We start from the raw sequence: 12,415 nt of genomic DNA on the forward strand, positions 1-12,415 counted from the left end.
GAGATCGTATCTCCATGGGCTTAAGCTCAGTGGCAAATGTCTGAGTGCTGAGGATGGGACAGTCATCGTGCCCAAGTTTTAAAACTGAATGAAAATCTTGGGGTTTAGCTTGCTGCATCATCTATTACAGCACTGCCACTAAGATGCATGAACATGACTGCTATCTTCACATGGCCAGATTTGTCCAGCCTGGCAAAGAGAAATCCCGTCCCCAAAAAGCTGTTTTTCTGTTTGGCTTTCATCTGTCGCTTCCACGTGCAGTCTCAGCTCTGTCTAAATTTACTTTTCCCCAGTCCAGGTGATGGAGACCCTTGTGTGTTGACTTGCCACCTCAGATCTATTTGGCTCAGTTTCCTTCGAGTGCCTCCAGCAGTGGAGGCTGGGGCTCCCCGGTCACTGAGCCTAAAGGTTCCCCTGCATCTCAGACCAGCGCTGTCTCAGAAGGGATGGTGTTCAAGCAAGGCTTGACCCTGGTCCTGCAGAAAATGAAATACACTGAAAAGATGCAAGAAGTGTTTTTAATCTTATCAAACAGCAGATCTTGTGCTCTCTCTATGTTAGGATTCTGCTGTTGAGCCAGAGTTTGGTGTACAAGTAAGATGTGAAAAAAACCTTGGTCATGCTGGTCCACCTGTGCAGAGGTGGAATACTGTTGTAGCCACGCTTGTGGCTACATGAGCTTCAGTTCATGCAATGTGAGCTCTTCACTGCATAGGTAGGTAGTTGCAATTTGAGTTAAGATGGACAACAAATATTGCAATACACCCATATCGATTAGTTGCAATGGCTCACCTCTCACGGTGTCTGTTATGGATCACGGGTTCTCCTGCTTGTCTCAGCTACGCTGGGCGCCAGTTGTTGTAGTCGGAGGCCAACTCAGTCAGCCTCTCACGGGGCACCCATTGCTGCAGCACAAACAAGCTAGCAGGCTGCAGCAAGGCTTTTACCATCGGTCAGATTCTACTGTCCTGCTGTTTGTCCTTCCTCCAGAGGTCAGAACTCACCGCTGTGAGTAACAGCCGTGTCATCCTAGCCGTGCCGTCGGTTTTTACACTGATTGCTTAATGGAGGTAGGCCAGCATGCCCTTTCAGCCTCCCTTAGCCTGAGAGATGATTTACAACACGGTACGCTTTTCTTTTCTGTTCCTTGTAGTCCACCTCCTTGGTGAGACTGCTTTATAGGGGTGTGAGTTCAGTTGCTGCATGACGTGGTGGCACATCTTGAGCTGGGACTTGTGCTGCATCTACCCAGCAACCCTCCCTGACAGGCTGGGGGTCTTGGATTATTGCCCTTTGGTTCCTCTAGGTCAGCTGTCTCTTGTTTGGAGACTACTCGCTTTATTTCCTTGGGATTGCTGCAGTCTCCAAAAGCAAATATTGAGCATTACCCCGTAGAGAGCAATCACCTTGCAGTGTGATCCTGAGGAAACCTGAGCTGCTCGGGAGGGGGAAACCCGAGGTGCTGAGAGTAACCCAAGGAGATGGAGCAAATCTGGGTGGGTTCTTCAGCTCTTTGTGGCTGCTGCTCCCTGCTGACAGCTCTGGGTGTTGCGTGTATATTGCAAAAAGTTCTTTCAGCCCGACCTTGCGTGACCCAGTGCTGAGCTGTGCAAGAGGGTGCGAGGGCAGCATTGCCTCGGTCCTCACCTAGACAACTCAGGCTTTGATTGGGAGCTTTTTTTGGAAGATAATGTGCCTCTGTGTTGCCCTCGTTGAACAAACATGAAAATGAACTGGTATTGATATGTGGCTTCAGCCAGAGGAATTCACTGGAGAGATACTGAAGCTGTGTGAAGGCTGTTGCTGACATTTGGTCTGATTATTTTACCCCAAAGCTTTGCTGACCTGAGCGTGTAAAGCAATCTGCTGCAAGAAAACAAATGATTCTTAGAGGCACCTTGAACCATCCAGCAGGTTTTGGTATTTGTTGTGCATCTTGCTTGCAGGGTGCATTTAGGCCTTTGTTCTTAATTATTCCTCTTTCCAGCCCCTGAGTAATTCTTGAAAATCATGGTTTGTGAACGCTCATTGTGTCTTGACGGAAAGTTACTGGTCCTAGTGGTGGCAGAAATGAGTGGATGAGCAGGATGTTACAGGTACTCTAAACCTGAAAGCAAAAGTGGAAAGAAGAAAATGTTTTTTAAAACCAGCTTTTTTTGTATGTGCTCAGGTTTCAGTGCAGAAAACCTGCCAGTTTGTCTCTCCGTAGTTGTGCAATTTTTTTTTGTTTCTGGTCTGCCTGTTTGTTTATGGACATTTTGGGGCTAGCTGGACTGTACTGCTTTTCCAGAAAAGCGAAGTATTTGTCTTCACACCGTATTGTATTTAAACAGACCCAAATTCTTTTACCATCTGTTGCATTCAACAGGAAGGAATTTGAAATAAAAATTGAGTCCTTGTCTGTGACAGCCATAGGGATAAATTTTCTAGGCTTAAGGCTATGTTTAAAATTGTTGTTAAAGCTAACTGGAACGCTTGTTATTAGAGAAATAATCTGATCGTTAGACTGAATAAAAGATGACTTTATTGAATAAATAGATGTGGAAATAAAATGTGTGCTACAGAATCTGTGGTGTAGTTGTTGTCCATGGTATGGGTAATACCCTGGTTTATGGACTTTCTTCTTACTATAATGGCATTGTAATCACTGTTTGCATGGAAAAGTAGGAGAATTAAGAACTGGTAAGATGTTTTAGATAGCTCTAGATATAACATGTGGATAGAAAGTTGGTATCACATTACCCATCATTTTCTGGGGATCTCCAGCAAGCCACTGTTTGCGGGACCATGCTGGCGAGCAAATCTCTTGTACACTGATTTTGCAGCAGACCTTGAGCTAGCTGGGTTTCTGGTATTGCAGGCTGTGGTAACTCTGCATGGAACTCTTTGTGTGAGAAAGACCATCAGTGGAGTCAAATGTATTGATCGTTTTCAGATTTCAGTAAGACGCAATTTTGCCTGGGAGGTGCTGGTACTCCAGCGTAACTGGTCGCTATGTAATCTGCAAAACAAGGTTGTTTTGGCTCCCTAATATCTATAAACCTTCATTCCAGCGTCCTCACTGACAGTGATTCATCAACTTTCCACTTACTACTAATACTCATTGGTCTTTTTTCTCACTCACCCATAGCTGGCACCAGAAAACACTCTGATGTCCTTTCAGAAGGCAGTGGAGCAGAAGATATATGGAGTCCAAGCTGATGTTGTACTGAGGTAAGCCAGTGTGCTGGTTGGTCTGAGACTCTCTGGTCTGGGCCGTCCACAATACGGGTGACTCTTCCCTACCTGGCATGGGTCCGGCTGTCACTGCTTTTTCCCTGTTGAAAAGGGCTCTTGTGGTCAATCTATCTGCTAACTCCTAGCTGCCTCCATTTGGAATGCACAGATACTACCAGTTGTTCCACTGAGATGATGACTGATTAAAGGTAAAGTTGTCCAGATGGGGGAACCTGGATCTCTTTGTCATGAAACTAATCTTCGTTTGCAGGAAGACTAATTTATCCTAGAACTGTCTTTATGGCAGTGAAATGCAGAACCTGGTTTCTAGCCTGGCTTGAAATCGGCTGGCCTTGGGAAGAGACACGGCGGCTCAAATGCTTATGGTTGGACTTGATGATTTTAAAGGTCTTTTCCAACCTTAATGATTCTGTGAATCTAAATGGAATTTTTGCTGGGATGCCCCCGGCGCAGAGTGCAGAGATCCCAAACTGACTTCACTGCACTGCAAGTCTTCAGGAGGGTTTTTACCAGCCTTGCAAAACTGTCACAAGAACTCAGCAGCCCAGGCAGTAAGCCCTTTCTCCTCCTCCCCTCCCTCCCATGTCACTAATGCTGGGGGAAGAAGGGGCACAGCGATACTGTTGACTGTCAAAAAGTCCTTCCTTGCAGGCAAATAAATGTTAGGCTGAGTTGACAAGGCCAATTTAGAGGTGGTATAGAGAGGGTTATTTCAGGAACTGTGCTTTTTTGCAGGAGTATGATAATTTTTGAACATTCTTGTTCGTTTTCTGAACTTGTTTCGCATGAGTTATATAGATGTGCAAGAGGGCAGAAGTGGCACAAAGGGAGTAGTAATGCTTTATCTTGGTGATCCCTCAGTTTGTTATAAATACAGGAAAGACTCACGGCTGATGTTTTATTTTTCCCCAGCCTCTTTGGAGGTTGGTGTTGATGGAAAGATATTTTTGCCTGGTGGAAGATGGACTTCTGAAGTGTAATTGCTAGGGTCCATTTTTTATCTTGTATAATCGTTTGAGAGTAAATGATATAAAATCTAAAGGAATTTCTTCCCACTAGGGAGTGGAGGGTCATTGTGGAAGGATGAAGTATGAGCTGGGATGTGATACAATTCTTGTTCTTTCCAAAACTAGTTAGTTAACTGTTTTGTGAAGGGAAAACGACTGTCCAGGCTCACAGATGAGTGCTTGGATCATGTCACTGAACTGGTTGCTTCCCTTAGCACTGGCCAAGGAGAAAGGTGGACTTTTGGGAGGAGGAGAGCTGGAGAAACTCCGAGAGCTTTCGACGTTGCCACTCATCAGCTGTCCCAGAGGAGCACTCCAAGCATCCATAGCTTAAACGATGATCTTGATGGCTCAGTTATCTGAGACCCTCTCTAGGAGACCCAAGTGTCTTTACAAAAGGAAGAGTCTACTGACCTTCAGACAAAAAAAGTGAGCTATCAGTACAGCTGACAGCAACTTTCGGAAGGGTTTGTGGCACAACACCCATTGCTGTCCTTACCCCTTTGAAAGATGCTCTTTGTGCCTGTGGCTGATGGGTCCGCTCCACCTGGGATGTTTCCATGTTCTTCTAGGTACATATCAGCTGTGGGTGGGCTGCTTGGGCATAGGTTCAGACCCATTGCATCCTGCTCCCTGCCCATTACACACCCCAAACTGGTTACCTCGGTTATAAAACCAGCGCTGGTTATACCAGCTTTACTTCAAGCAGCAAGGGCACAGTATCACTGCATGCCCCTCTCTCATCTTCTACTTCCTCCCGCATCTCTTCTTCTAAAGCTCTGATTTCTGTCTCTGAATTAATTTTTCAAACCTGTGCCTGCTAGTACATTGTGGTTAGCTTTGGGTGGTGCTGAGTGACTCTGTAAGGGGGAGGATTAGAAAGGAGGGAACAAATGGTATGTGCCCCATAGGATTTCTGCACTGTGGTTAAGGCTTAGCAGTATCTGATGATACTCTGCTGAGATGTTAAGACCTGAGCTCCTATCTCCCGTAAACACTCCACAGTCTTAATTGTGCAGTTGCTTAGCATCTTTTCTTTTTTTTAAACTGTATTTATTAAAACCCCTTCTGATTGCTGCAGCAGAGCATGGTATTGCTGTGTCAGCGTGTTGCTTTGGACTGGGGGGGAACTAGTTGGCAGTGCAGGCTAGAAATAGCAAATAAAGGTGCCAGTGACCTTTGTGATAAGGGACTTCTGTAAGCAATAGTAAAGCTGAGGCAACATTTGCTCCATCATCTAAAACTGGGTTTTGTTTTCCCTCTAGCTGTGGGGGTGAGTGTTCTGGGTTGTCTCCTGATTCAAATGGGGCTTGTATTTTAATCCCGTCCCATTTCCAGATCTTACCCCAGTCTCCTTTTATGAAGATGGGCTCCCTGCTTTGGAAAAGGTCATTGTAATCAGGCTGGCTGCCCTGGGTTTATCTTGGTTTATTAGTGCAGACAACTGTCCCCCTGCCCTTGATAGAAACCAGCACTGCCCTGCACAGTTACCACTGACCCAGTCACAGAAAATTGGGTGGAAGACAGTTTAAAGAGCTTTTTAGGTTTCCCATTACCATTGTTCTGTAATATCTGGGTGGCTTAAAAACCACAGGGCATGCATTTGGCTATTCAGTTTCATCTGAGCGGTGGGTTTTCTTTAGGATGCGTGACCTTAACTCATGTGAGCATGGCTGTTTCCTGAAACCAATTTTCAATTGGAAAAATCAATTTCAGAGAAATTTTGGTAGCTTGGAAGCCTTGCATCTTGCTGAAAGGCCATGAATGTTAAGTTCCCATGTAGTCTGAGAGCCTTTGAAAAATCTTACTCGTTATCTGCTATTAACAATTTGAGAACAGTTTGCACGTGTCTGTGCGTACAAGGTTTGAAAAAACCTCTGACGTTTTTGGGAGCTACAGACACTGTGGAAAGCTTTGGTTTGTGTGAGCATTCAGGGTGCGTGTTCCTGTCCAAGCTATGGGAGTTTGGCACTCTAGAAATTTTTGAGGGGGTGGTGGGAGGAGGGAGGGGATGGGTAGGGTTATGTCCACGTATGAATGACTGCAGACATCTTGCAGGCATTGCAGAGGCTTTGTTTTCTGGGTGTATCTCATTTCAAGTGATCTGAGGGAGCTGGGGATGTGCTAAGCTGGTTGAGATCTTCATAATGATTTTGATGTGAAGCCATGAGAGAGGCTGGAGTGGGAACGGGCATTTCTCTGGTACTGTGTATGTGGTTATGCACCTCCACGTGTAACGGGGCCTCTGTCTTTGCAGCTATGATGGAGTGCCATTTCTGATGCATGACAAGACACTCAGGAGAACCACAAATGTGGAGGAAGTGTTTCCAGAGCGGGCCTATGAGCACTCCTCCATGTTCAACTGGACTGACCTGGAAAAGCTTAATGCTGGAGAGTGGTTCCTACAGGTGGGTACAGCCATGGAGAGAGTGTCCTGGGGCCGTGACTGTGGGATGAAAGCTCACGACTAAACCTTATTTGAGGTGGACAGGTGTAGATCCATCCCTTGGTGGAGTGGTCTGAAGTGCAGCTAGGCCAAGTGTTCATGAACCACATTTAGTTTTGTTCTCTACTAAACTCAGACTTGGTCTAAAAGACATGTTCTCTTCCTGTACCTCTTCTACCACCTGTAAGAAGGGGCCTTAATGCTTGGTTGACACCACAAAGAACTTCAGGAGGGAGGACGTGATTATAAAGAGAACACAAGAGACAGCATGTTATGTGCTGTTCCTTTTTCTTTAATTTACTCTTGGAAACAATTGTCTTATAAAGAAAAAGCAAGAAATTCAGCCTTTGAAGTCTGGAGAGAGGGGGATGAAATGCTGTGGGATGGACTTGTCCCATCTTTCAGCATGCAGCCAGGTTGCAGGTGGGACTTCTTTTTGCCAAGCTGCTCTCCAGACAGTGGCTGTATTCTGCTTGAAGCGCACTGGGGGTGGTCTGGAAGGAGGACTGCAGCGCTCTGGCACAACTCACGCACTTGAATGCGGTTTGCCGAGGCGTTGCTGCAGTGATGCAAGCTCAGGTACCAGTTTCATATGCCTGCCTGGAGTTCCCTGGGTGCCTGCTTGGTGGAAGCCTGAAACCACTGTAGGCTTCACTGCCGTTCTGAGCTGAGCTGGTCTGTGGAGGTGTGGTGGGGATGTCTATGTATTACAGCTGTACAGAAACTTCCTTGGCTTGCAGGTGTGGTTGTGGGAGTGGGAATGCAGGGAAACTGCTGCTTGCCAGATGAGAAGGGCCAAGGCAGCATCTGGAAGGCTGTTTTTTGGCACGTACTTTGAAGCAGTCATTCCTGAATGCCCTTAAGTCAGGAGACAGTCTCTTCCAACAGCCCCTCGCTCCTCTCTGATCACTTAGTTGTGTCATAGCTGGTCCTTTTTATTTTTGGATCCTGAAGAATCCTTGGTGATTGAGTACACAGTGTGAGAAGGTACCCTTTTAGCTCACTACCTTGGAAACTTACATGACTGGCCTGTAGCTCTGTTCTTCCTCTGAAAATGGGGTTGACCTGTCCAGCACAGCTTGCTTTCACTAAGGATCTGTGGCCTCCCCTTGGGCAGGGAAACTGAGGCGTGGAGAAACACTTCAGCAAACTGCAAGACTGTCATCAAAATAGCTGTTGGCATGTCCCACTGTGGCCAAGGTGGGATAGAAAAGGGTCTTCAGTTGTACTGGGGAGTCTGGACTTCGTGGGATGTAATACAGGGATGTGCTTTGCTTTCAGAATGACCCTTTCTGGACAGCTGGGTCTCTCTCAAAGTCTGACTACTTGGAAGCTGCCAACCAGTCAGTTTGCAAGCTGGCAGATATGCTGGAGGTGGTCAAGGACAACACATCACTCATCCTGAATTTCCAGGACCTGCCATCAGCTCACCCCTACTACAGCACTTATATCAACATCACCCTGGAAACCATCCTGGCATCAGGAATTCGGCAACAGGCTGTGAGTTCTGTGGGGTTGGCGATGTTTCCAAAATTGCCTCCTTGTGGGTTTCCCTAAATCCTTGAGGGTCTCCATTTGGGCATCAATCCTTCAGTGATCCGTTTCGGACACTTGATTTGAAATGCTACCCTATGCCAGGAAGTCATGTTGGGGAGGACTGTGCCACCAGGCTGGTGGCACCAGAGGCTGCAGCTTGGCTAGACCATGCTGTCTTCTCCTTAGATATTGGGATGGAGAACAGCAGAAAAATAGTTGAAATAAGATGTGGGGTTGTGAAGTGGTATTTCTCAGCCAGGTTTCATGGTTACCTATTGAAAATGCATATGGCTGCATCTGTGCTGCTCTGATGCTTTGGTATAGAATCATAGAATGATTTAAGTTGGAAAAGATCTTTAAGATCATCAAGTCCAACTACTGACCCAGGACTGCCAAGTCCACCACTAAACCATGTCCCTAAGCATAACATCTACAGGTATTTTAACTACTTCCAAGGATGGTAACTCCCCTGCATCCCTGGGCAGCCTGTTCCAGTGCTTGACAACCCTTTTGGGGAAGACATTTCTCCCATTAGCCAGTCTAAACCTCCCCTGGTGCAACTTGAGGCTGCTTCCCCTTGTCCTGTCACTGGTTCCTTGGGAGAAGAGACCAAACCCACCTCGCTGCAGCCTCCTTTCAGATAGTTGTGGAGAGCAAGAAGATCACACCTGAGCCTCCTTTTCTCTGGACTAAACAACCCCAGTTCCCTCAGCTGCTTCTCATAAGACTTACACTCTAGACCCTTACCCAGCTTCCTTGCCCTTCTTCAGGCATGCTTCAGCACCTCAATGTCTGTCTTGTAGATGAGCATCACTGAGTAATTAAACATGGGTTCAAGCAATGCAGTGCCCAGTGGTACTGCTGAGATCACCTGGCTGGGTCCAGCCTCTGCGCAGCGCAAGCCATAAAACTGCCCAGCTTGATTCCTGCATCCACTTTACATCTAGCAGCTCAGCATGTTAATAGTAATTAATTTGACACACTTTCGAAGTGTGGTAGGAACTTGGGGAAAGCCTTGGCCTGGGTTGGAGTAGATATAGCCCTGATAAAAGAAGATTAATAAAACTAGTCTTAGCCATGGGAGCACGAGAGGCTTCTCCACGCATCCTGTCTGTGCTGTCAGTTTTTTAGCCTTATGCCCTTAGTTCTCTTTTTGCCCTGAACTGGGCACAGAGGTCAGGTTTTCAAGAAGCCCTTCTCGTGAGCCTTTGGCCTGACCCCCTTGTGTACCTTCATCCTTTTCACCTCTGAGATGTTGTGCATTGAAGTCCTTTGGGTTTGAGGATAATCCTGGAATATATTGAAGATGTGGGAGGATCTGAGTGTCTCCTAGACAATCTGTATGACAAACAAGGCAATGTCTCATGTGATTTTGCTTCTGGCTTGGTGCAAACCCGCTGTCTGCAGAGTTGCCTCATGTTACCAGCTTTGCGAACCATCTTTGCCATAGCTGTCCTTGGTCTTGCTCCCTCCGCAGGTGATGTGGCTGCCAGACATGGAGAGGCAGCTGGTCAGACAGATTGCGCCAGGTTTCCAGCAGACTTCTGGCCTCAAGCTGGGTGCGGAGCGCATGAGGGAGAAGGGCATCGTGAAGCTCAACCTGCGTTACACCAAGGTCACGAACGAGGATGTCAGGTACAGCTCTCTGTTTGGACACTGCGTGATAGCCCATGCACTCTGTGGTGGGTGTTCACAGCTCTGTGCACCCTTGTGCCCTGCATGCATCCCTGGCCCAGCAGCATTTCTTCTGATTACCCTAGGCTGTCTTATCTGCACAGAGATATCTTTTTCAGATGGACTTGCTCTTGAAAGCTTGAGTTGTGCAAGCTTGTCCCTACCCATCACCCAGAATCCAGGCTGTTCCCAAAGAGCTGACTCATAACTCTATATGCTAATTCAGTATATGATGATCCTCTTTGAAACAAATATATTAATTGTCTGATTCTTATTACGCTGTCAGCTTTGGGGAAAAAGTGAAGGCTTTTCACACTGAGTACCTGCAAGTGCTGTTTCATCTTCATTAGCAGCTGTCCTTTGCTGCTGTTCATTCACTATAGACTTGCTATCACAGAATTTTGATTTATCTGAAGTCTGGATATACTTTCAGAAATTCCTCTTTGCAAAGAATTCGCCCATTTCATTACTGTCTTGTGTCAGGTATTTGGACTCATCAGGTCTTCTGTTTGAGAATGCCACAGCATGGAATTTCTCTCCTGCTTGAGCCTGTATTTGAACTGTTCCGCGTGGTAGCTCCCAGCTTACAGGTTTACAGAAGAAAAATATGTCCAAAGGAGCGGTCTTACTGTATGTCGGGGCTGGATGTAGGGAAGAGCTGAGCCTGCAGCTTTTTGAGAGCGTGGTCCTATTTAGTGTAGTGCATTGGTGTCTTTCCGTGGCTGCCAGCAATTGGTCTAGTTGCTCACCCTTAAAACCAAGTCTGTGCTTTACCTGCAGGATAATTTCTGCCTGGTTTTCCCCGCTACTTACATCCTCTATCTCCTGGAGAGGACCATATGCCAACTCCCTCAACTGTAACAGCTCATCAGCCCCAATGAGACATCAATCCCACCTCAGCTGTCTCCAAAGTCAGACCTGCCACCGGAGTGTTTCTCGAACCCTGAAGGCCTTGTGGTGCCCAGTTAAATGTTGCTGCGGTCCTGCAGCATGAGCTGGAGCAGGCTCAGTAGGCCCTGGTTTAACACAGTTCTATCAATCCCCCCAAAATGCGCATCTGCGTGTAACATTACCGCAGCCACCTCTGCCCTTGAGAATCCCTTAGCCTTTATAGCAACTTGATCACGTTGTGAGCTTTGAGATGTCCACAACTTTTACAGTGGCTTTCCACCCCAGAGTGCTTTGCCCATACTGAATCGCAAGGATTAATCTCTGTGCTGCCCATGCAAGGGAGATTAGTGATGCTTCTGCTTCATAGATAAGGAAACAGAGCAATTTATGCCAATCGTATGGGCACAGGGAGTCCACTGTCAGTGCTCGGTTTGCTGCTGACAGCTCCTGTACCCCCAAGCTTGCAGTTTTAGCTTCTTGGAAGATGACCTCAAGAGAATGGAAGCTGTAACTGTGCAACTATCTGTAAAATAAGGGTATGGAAGTTGTTGAAATTGATGTTGGAAATGAATCTGTTGGGTTTTTAATTAAGCAGATTGCCTATGAAGGGTTACAAGCATCCGAGTCTGATATTAATTTTACGTGGCTGTGACAAGGCAATTGTTACAAAAATGTGCTATGTCCATCATTCATGTGGAGGTATCTGAGGGGGTCTGTGGCCTGGCTTGGATAGCATTGAAGAGGTGAAGAAAGCTTTCTGGTTCAAACCATTTGATTACAATGCCCTTGGGTCGCTTCTGAAGTAACTGTGCCCTGTTAAAAAAAACCAAACTTTCATGCAATTCAAACCCAGTAAATTTAGCTGTGATTACAGAAGTGACTGATGGCAAGAGCTCTCCTCTTGGAGATGAGGGTCTGATGTTTGCTGGGAGACTCATATCTCACCCTGTCTGTCTGCTGGCAGGGACTACACCATGGCGAACTTGAGTGTGAATCTCTACACTGTGAATGAGCCCTGGCTATACTCCATCCTGTGGTGCGCTGGCGTCCAGTCGGTCACCTCCGACAGCTCCCACGTCCTTCGCAAGGTGCCTTTTCCCATCTGGCTGATGGTAAGCACGATGCCTGGGAAGGTGCTGTGAACCCCTGGAAGGAGGGGATGCAGTGGAGGGGTGCAGAGGTGGCCACTGGCCACTGCAGCCATATGGCTAGTGGTTTTCTCCAGGAAGCTTTTGTTGGGTTCAACGTGCTATTGGGCTTGAGGTTTTTTCCCCCCTCTGTATGCCTAAGCCCTGAGCTGCTAACAGATCAATGATCCTCTTGCATAATCCCTTCCTTCAGATCGCCTCATCTCTCCCCACACAGGGTTTGGGTTGGATCCTTGGAGATTGCATTGCATGCCCCATTTAACCCACATGATATTTTCCATTTTCATCTGATGGAAAAACATCTTTCCAGACCTGCTGAGCAGCTCTTAGAGTTGCAGGAGAAGCAGGCTCATAGGTGAACCAGCAGCCTGGCTCCTGTGTGTTGGCCAGGCTGCAAAACTAGCTTTTTGCCTGTTTTTAATACCCCATGAGGACAAGTTTTACCTCTGGCTACTGCATTGTTGGACAAGAAACCA

At 46.8% G+C, this 12,415-nt stretch overlaps 1 protein-coding gene across 6 annotated transcripts in view; it reads left to right on the top strand.

Annotated features, from left to right (window-relative positions):
* Positions 1-12,415, top strand: part of GDPD5 (glycerophosphodiester phosphodiesterase domain containing 5) — a 210,348-nt gene that overhangs the window by 184,079 nt on the left and 13,854 nt on the right. For all 6 annotated transcript variants that reach the window (XM_055702237.1, XM_055702238.1, XM_055702235.1 and 3 more), the window contains 5 exons: positions 3,131-3,213; positions 6,502-6,652; positions 7,972-8,190; positions 9,704-9,861; positions 11,756-11,903. In XM_055702237.1, the coding sequence (XP_055558212.1) occupies positions 3,131-3,213; positions 6,502-6,652; positions 7,972-8,190; positions 9,704-9,861; positions 11,756-11,903 (759 nt within the window). The remainder of the gene's footprint in view (positions 1-3,130; positions 3,214-6,501; positions 6,653-7,971; positions 8,191-9,703; positions 9,862-11,755; positions 11,904-12,415) is intronic.

The sequence above is a fragment of the Falco cherrug genome, chromosome 2, assembly GCF_023634085.1.
Source record: "Falco cherrug isolate bFalChe1 chromosome 2, bFalChe1.pri, whole genome shotgun sequence".
In the NCBI taxonomy this organism is placed as follows: Eukaryota; Metazoa; Chordata; class Aves; order Falconiformes; family Falconidae; genus Falco; species Falco cherrug.